Source organism: Phoenix dactylifera, chromosome 3 (assembly GCF_009389715.1).
Source record: "Phoenix dactylifera cultivar Barhee BC4 chromosome 3, palm_55x_up_171113_PBpolish2nd_filt_p, whole genome shotgun sequence".
Classification (NCBI taxonomy): Eukaryota; Viridiplantae; Streptophyta; class Magnoliopsida; order Arecales; family Arecaceae; genus Phoenix; species Phoenix dactylifera.
In genome coordinates, this window is record NC_052394.1 from 20,506,961 (window position 1) to 20,513,486 (window position 6,526).

General features: G+C 34.1%; 1 protein-coding gene across 1 annotated transcript; it reads right to left on the minus strand.

Annotated features, from left to right (window-relative positions):
• Positions 1-122: 122 nt before the first annotated feature.
• Positions 123-1,374, minus strand: LOC103714361 (LOB domain-containing protein 12-like). The gene is made up of 2 exons (XM_008801572.3): positions 1,098-1,374; positions 123-624 (listed from the first exon to the last, which is right to left on the minus strand). Exons 1-2 carry the CDS (start codon positions 1,251-1,253, stop codon positions 265-267), a joined length of 516 nt encoding a protein of 171 aa, XP_008799794.2. The 5' UTR covers positions 1,254-1,374; the 3' UTR covers positions 123-264.
• Between the last annotated feature and the right edge of the window lie 5,152 nt (positions 1,375-6,526).

The window sequence follows — 6,526 nt, forward strand, 5'->3', positions numbered from 1 at the left end:
ATAAGCGAGCTTTTTTGTTAAGAGGAACAAACACAGCAGAGTTTTCTTTGTCTAAGAAACCAAACATTAACCCCCAAACAACTCCATGTTTGCATGCCAGAATTGTCTCGAAAATCAAAACAATTATCTAAACAAAACCTCCTTGTACGCATTGTCCACTGAAAAATAATTACTTTACTGAACATTATCTTAATACTCCATTACACACCAGAAAAAAAAAAAAAAAACACTCCATTACAACAGAAGGAAGAGAACATGTTCTTCTCAAAAATTAAAAAAGGGTAGAGAAACATGTCTATGTCTAAGAGACTCTATCTTGAAAGGCTCTTGAACTACACTTCCAGATGAAAAGTTCATGAATTGGGGTATGGAATTAATGCTATTGTGCAAAAGGAAAGACTTGCCATCAGCGTGCATCTGTTGATAAGCCATGGAAGACTCTTGCTGCATCTGAATGCATAAAATCTCTGCCTGAGCCATTGCAAGCTGCATCTGTAGCTGAGACACTTGGTTTTGGAGGAATGATATCGCCCCCACGCAGCCATAAACCGGGTCTCTCATCCTCGCATTTGCCTCAAAAACTAGACTACTCACAGCATCAGCTCTCTGATAAACAGGAATCTCCTATACCAGGAAAGAATAAGAGAAAAAAAAAAAAAAGCATTAAGCCCCCGCATCTGAAAAACTATATTAGCAGAAGCATTAAGCACTGCAAGGACAATGCATCATTAGCAACTCATTTTAGTCTGAGAAACAAAAGACAACTGATCATGATTTGTTTGTGAAGTCTTTTGATAAATACAATTCAGATTCTTTTTCTCCACCCTTGGTGGATTTTCCAAGGCTACTTTCATACCCTCAATAAAAGTTTGTTAGGCTTTCAGGCCTAGTTTCCTCAGAAAGATAAAAAGAAAGTAATTCATTGGAGAGAGCTAATCATCCTACCATCATCTTAGCATGATCAACTACATTTGCAATCATGCATGGACAGAGATGCCACTTCAAATATTGAATTTTATTCTCTTCTGCATCCATATGCTAAATAGAGGCAATTTTTTCGATGTAAAAAACAACGCAATTTAGAGAGAGAGAGAGACCTGCAACATCTTGCTGACATTGCTTGCACCGAAGACCTTGTGAACAATGGCAAACTTGTGGGGATCATCAGAAGGGAAGTAGGGGGCAAAGATGCAGTCCTTGGCACACCGTCTCCGTAACCATTTGCAAGAAGCGCAAGGCGAACCGGCGACCATTTTTCCTATCAAAACTATAACGAGGACGCAGAGAGTAGGAAAATGGAGTTGCCTTTGCTATAATTGCTTCAACTGGGAGAAGTTGAAGGCAGATGGAGTCATGGAGATGGATGAGAGTATATAAAAGGAGCCTACCAAGGTAGGTGGATAAACCAATGACCAATTGAGTAATAAATGTGCTTAGATTTTCAAGAAGAACCTAAATTACCATGTCTGTATTTGAATATTACAGTGCTGGCCTAGCAGTCATTTAAGGTGTCATTAGTTTTATATTCTACTTATGAATAAAATTGTCTTTTTTTCCGAATCTAACTTCCACCTCAACTTATAAATCCAGGCGTCCTGATCAAATTTAAAACAATGGTCCAGGCCATATTTGTCCGTTCTTGTGATAAATTTGCATACCTAATGCTACGTCATGTACAGCTTCTGCATCATAGAATGAAGATACCTCAGTGTTCTAGTAAAATGCCTCAAAAATGGATTTAAGTTTAAAAATAGTCAACTGTTGGTCGCACGTATAAAATATTTGTTAATATAAAAGTATTGCTAGATATACATTGGATTTAAATTGCGACACAAATAATAGGGGCCAGCATTGAGTGCCCAGGAGCAAGTTTTCAGAGTAATGCATATTTTTCAGTGGATGGTATTTATTTTGACATGCTAGATTATCGAGTCGAGGCAATCTAAAAATATCATTTATCGACAAAAAGTACTCTTATTTATATTATCTTAATAATGTATTAATTATAGTATATAATTAATATTAATTATATTAAAATATTTAGTAATCATATTTATAAATAATATATTTAATATATTAGTATATTTTTAATAATATTGATTATTAATGAGTAATTAACAAGTATTTATTGATTATTAATAAATATATTTTTAAATATATGTATGATTAATTTAAAAATATTTATTAATCATGTAAATATATTTCAATATTCAAAATAGCTAATATTAATAGCGTTTATATAAATGAACCATAAATGACTAACGAATGGACTGAGAAAAGAATGTTATTACTTGATTTTTTTATTCAAAAGTATTGTTAAAAATTTGGTAATATTTCTATATAAGATTACCTCTAATCAAATATAATAATCTTGTTCCGATACCATTTTTCAAAATAATTTTTTCACTAACCAAACATGATAAAATTTATTTTTCTCCGTAATCATTTTTTCAGATAAATAATTTTCAAGAATCATCAGATTATCTTGTAATTTGACATACCCTAACCAATCGAACCCTAAGTATATATTTGAGAGGTAAAATTATACTTAAACTTTTTGAGACAACCTAGGACTTATCCCAAAAAAATTGGTCAAAAGGTATTATTCGAATTTCTCGACCGTACATAAGTACTTAAGATCATCCAGTGCATAACTTATATGAGCTAAATATATACTTATATAAATTCTCACATACTCTCCCCATTTAAACCCTGATGTCGTTGCCAGATTAAAAATCCAAACCTAATCCAAATCATAAGTATAACAAATCTAATCACAAAGACCATAATTAGCTTATGGTCGGCCCAAATCAAATTGTGCTACAGTATTTCCTAATCCACATAAATTTTAGATCGGATACACTCTAATACTATTTGTAGTAACTTAAGAACTAATCTAAAAAAGCTAGTTGGAAGGTGTTATTTGAGTTTCTTGGTCATATATAAGTATCCAAGACCTATCTAATGCATAATCAATAAAATACTAAACATACATCCGCACGAGTCCCCGCATTTTCATCAAGTCCTATTAATTTTGTTTGTATCGATGGCAATATTATTACAACCTAGGACTTCCCTGAAAAAACTAGTCGAAAGGTATTATTTAAATTTTTTGGTCCTATATAAGTACCCAAGATATATCCAATACATATCTAGCATGGAACTAAACACATGCTTGTACGAATCTTCATATACTTCTCTTATTTAAGCTTTGTCGTCCTCACCAGGCTAAGGGTCCAAATCCAATCAAACACTATGATTAACCTTTGGCCAATCCTAATGAGCCCGTACTGCAGTGTCCCATAATCCTTATAGTCCATGGACCAGCTCTACTCTAATACTATTCGTCGCAATTCAAGATTTTACCTAAAAGGCTGGTTGGATAGTATTATTTAGGTTTTCTGGTTTTGTATAAGTATCGAAGATCTACCTAATATATAGTTGATGTAGAACTAAACATACGTCTGCACCGGTTGCCAAGGTCATGCCAAAATCACATCCAACAAAATGCTCATTCACCTGTTTTGTCTTGTCTCATGTTTCTTCTAAAAAAAGTTCGAATAATCTATTCCACTGAAATTCATATTTCCATCTGCAGGTAATATTTTAATCATAAAATTTTATCTTATTACATACTATAGAAACAGCATCTTAGACTTAATTATGTATAACGGACTTAGCTGATTCCTTTAAATTAATCTCTCCATCTGATCCCATCCAACCAATTTGAGCCACAAGGCCACACAGACACTAACCACAAAACCCGCACACCTATTATTTTTTTATATATTGTTTTAACTTTATGATATCATATCATGTCTAAAGAAATAAGACTTTATGTACATCATGTGCGAGCTGAGACTAACTTCACTAAAGGAAACCATGGTTTCATAACCTCTTTTTTTCTTTCTAGTGCTCTAAGCCGATCGATGTTTTTGTTATTGTATTAATTGACTAAGCAAAGTATAATAACTGTGTCTTAGGTTCTGAGGTACCAACCGGGGCGGTGGAGCTCCAAGAGGAGTGAGTGACGTGACTACGTGGCCATCTAACAACAAACATTCACGTCGACCTCCTCTCTCTCTCTAAAAGAAAAAGAATAAAACGTACACATCTAAAAGAAAGGACATGGTGCAAGCTTAAAAAAAAGGTGACAAAATGTTAGTCTACACTCTCTACGTATTAAAAAGACCAACTATTAGCTGTATGGGATTAGGCCCACATCAACATTGATTCAGTGAAACACCAATAACAAAGTGGCAAACCACAATATTGAAATATAGCTTAGTACACGAGACTCCAACGTGAGGCCTCTGTTAGATATGCGTAATTTTGCCTTCATGACGAGCACTTACCGTTGCACCAAACTCACCTCAGAACTGATGAAAATAATCGAATATAATAATACACAGGACAAAATGGATGATGGATAGTGGACCTTCCATGTCTCCTCTGCTTTAGCTTCTTTGTTTTAATAATTAAAAGAAAAGGGTGAAATTAATATCTAGCTACCCCACATTTTGTTGAGAAATCAAATAAACAACAAGTGTGACAAAGAGTCTCCAAAGCTTACAAGCTATGCATCGTGATTAGAAAAGAGTATTAATGTTAAGGTGGGCTTTACTAGGGATATATTAGAGAATTTTATTTTTTTTGGGAGAAAGAGAGAAGGATCCTCCTGCGTTATCCTAAGGGGCAAGCCCTGGGTTTACAAGAGAATTGTTTTTTTTTTAATGTAATAATGAGGGACAGCACATCAACGGGGACACTAAATAGGAGAGTCCAAAAACGAACCTCATTAAAAATCATGGTATGGTACAGCTTACATGAGGCATAGTGCAACCAATAGCATCTGAAGTTTATGTCAACATAAGCAAATTATGAGAAAAGGTGCACACAAAAAAAACTTTGGTACTAAATGTCCATCTAACTCCAGACAAAGTTTACTACTCACAACAATTTATTGGGTTTTATTCTAAAGTTCAGCAACAGGGCTTTTGGCCACCAAAGAACAAAACCATCTCTAACACTTCTGACACAAAAGACCAAAATATATCATATCGATCTGAACCGAACGGTACAGAACATACTGTACTATACCGATTTGGTATCGTTACTCAATACGCCAAAAATTTTTTGTATCGCACCATATTGATATTGTATTAATATAATACAGGTACAGAGTTCTGTACCGAGATAATAAATTTTGTAAAAAACTTTCAGTATTAGAGCTTCAGTACGTTCATAAGTATAATGTAATGGGTTACAAAAACTTAAGCTACAGTTTATTCTACCATAGAAGTTCCATCTTGAGAACCAAAAGTTTCTTGACCTCGAAATGAAGCAAGTACCAACCACTGGGTTAATCTTCAGTTTGTCCTTTCCGGCTAATAATCAAAATATAAATCACCGCCAAACCGATCTTTTCTTTTGACATCCTCCGATCCACATTTTGAAATGGACTAGAAGCATACTTAATATTATTTTGAGCATAATTGTTTTTGTTTTTGTACATCAAAAAAAGTTGGATCAATTCTCTTGGTTTTGTCCTTTTTTAAAAAAAAAAAATAACTGAAAGCGAAACATGAACAACATAGTACATTTTTATGTATGAGGGCAGGTAGTCTTTTTTTTATCTCACTAAACTTGGCGAGCATCGTGCAGTTCTTCCGTGCCAACTTGAATAATTAACCTTTATTAAGTTGCAAAGGTTGAAAAACTCAGCCTGCTTTAGAAAACTTGATAAACCTAACTTTACCTCAATTAAGCTATATATTTTTCTACCTTTTGATTGAGGTTCCAAGAGCGTACAGAAATTTCAAAATTTCTACTACCGATTAGACTTAAACAAATGCGATTTTTGACTGATTATAAAACTGTACCTTTCGATGGCATTCTTTATCCCCCTACATACATCCCCCTTGCATTCACAATATTGTAAACTGGTCCTTTGTTGCTTCTATTATTCTCTCCTTATTGCCCGTGGTATCGTTTCATAGATCTCAATGAATTAGCAAACTATTTCCCTTCTTAATGAATATCAAATTAGAACTTACATGAACTTTGAGATCTACAAGCTCAAAATCAACAATCAATTGGAGTGAAGCTACTGAAATTGCACCATGTTAATGGATATTCCCCAACTGACACGCTTCAATGGGGTGGTACTCTATATGGATAAAATTATTATAAGAAAACATGCAAGATAAGCCTACCTAGTGCTTGATTAATTATGCAGCAAGCATTACAAGATTGTGGAACTCTTAATGAGATCTGACACTTAATTAAGGCCTAGAGATTATAAACTGCAACCCATTTCTGGGGAGATGATGAATTGAAAGTTGAAGCCACTAGTTTCTATTACCCAAGCCATATAACAACCATCCTTGCATTTAATGTTCTCACATGACTCCACAGTCCACACATTAATCTTCTCTTGCCTTCCAAGGGAATTAAACTAAAAAACTATTTAATTTCGAAACCATGTTAATAGTTGGCCTTCATAAGCGCCTTCTTCCAACCCTAA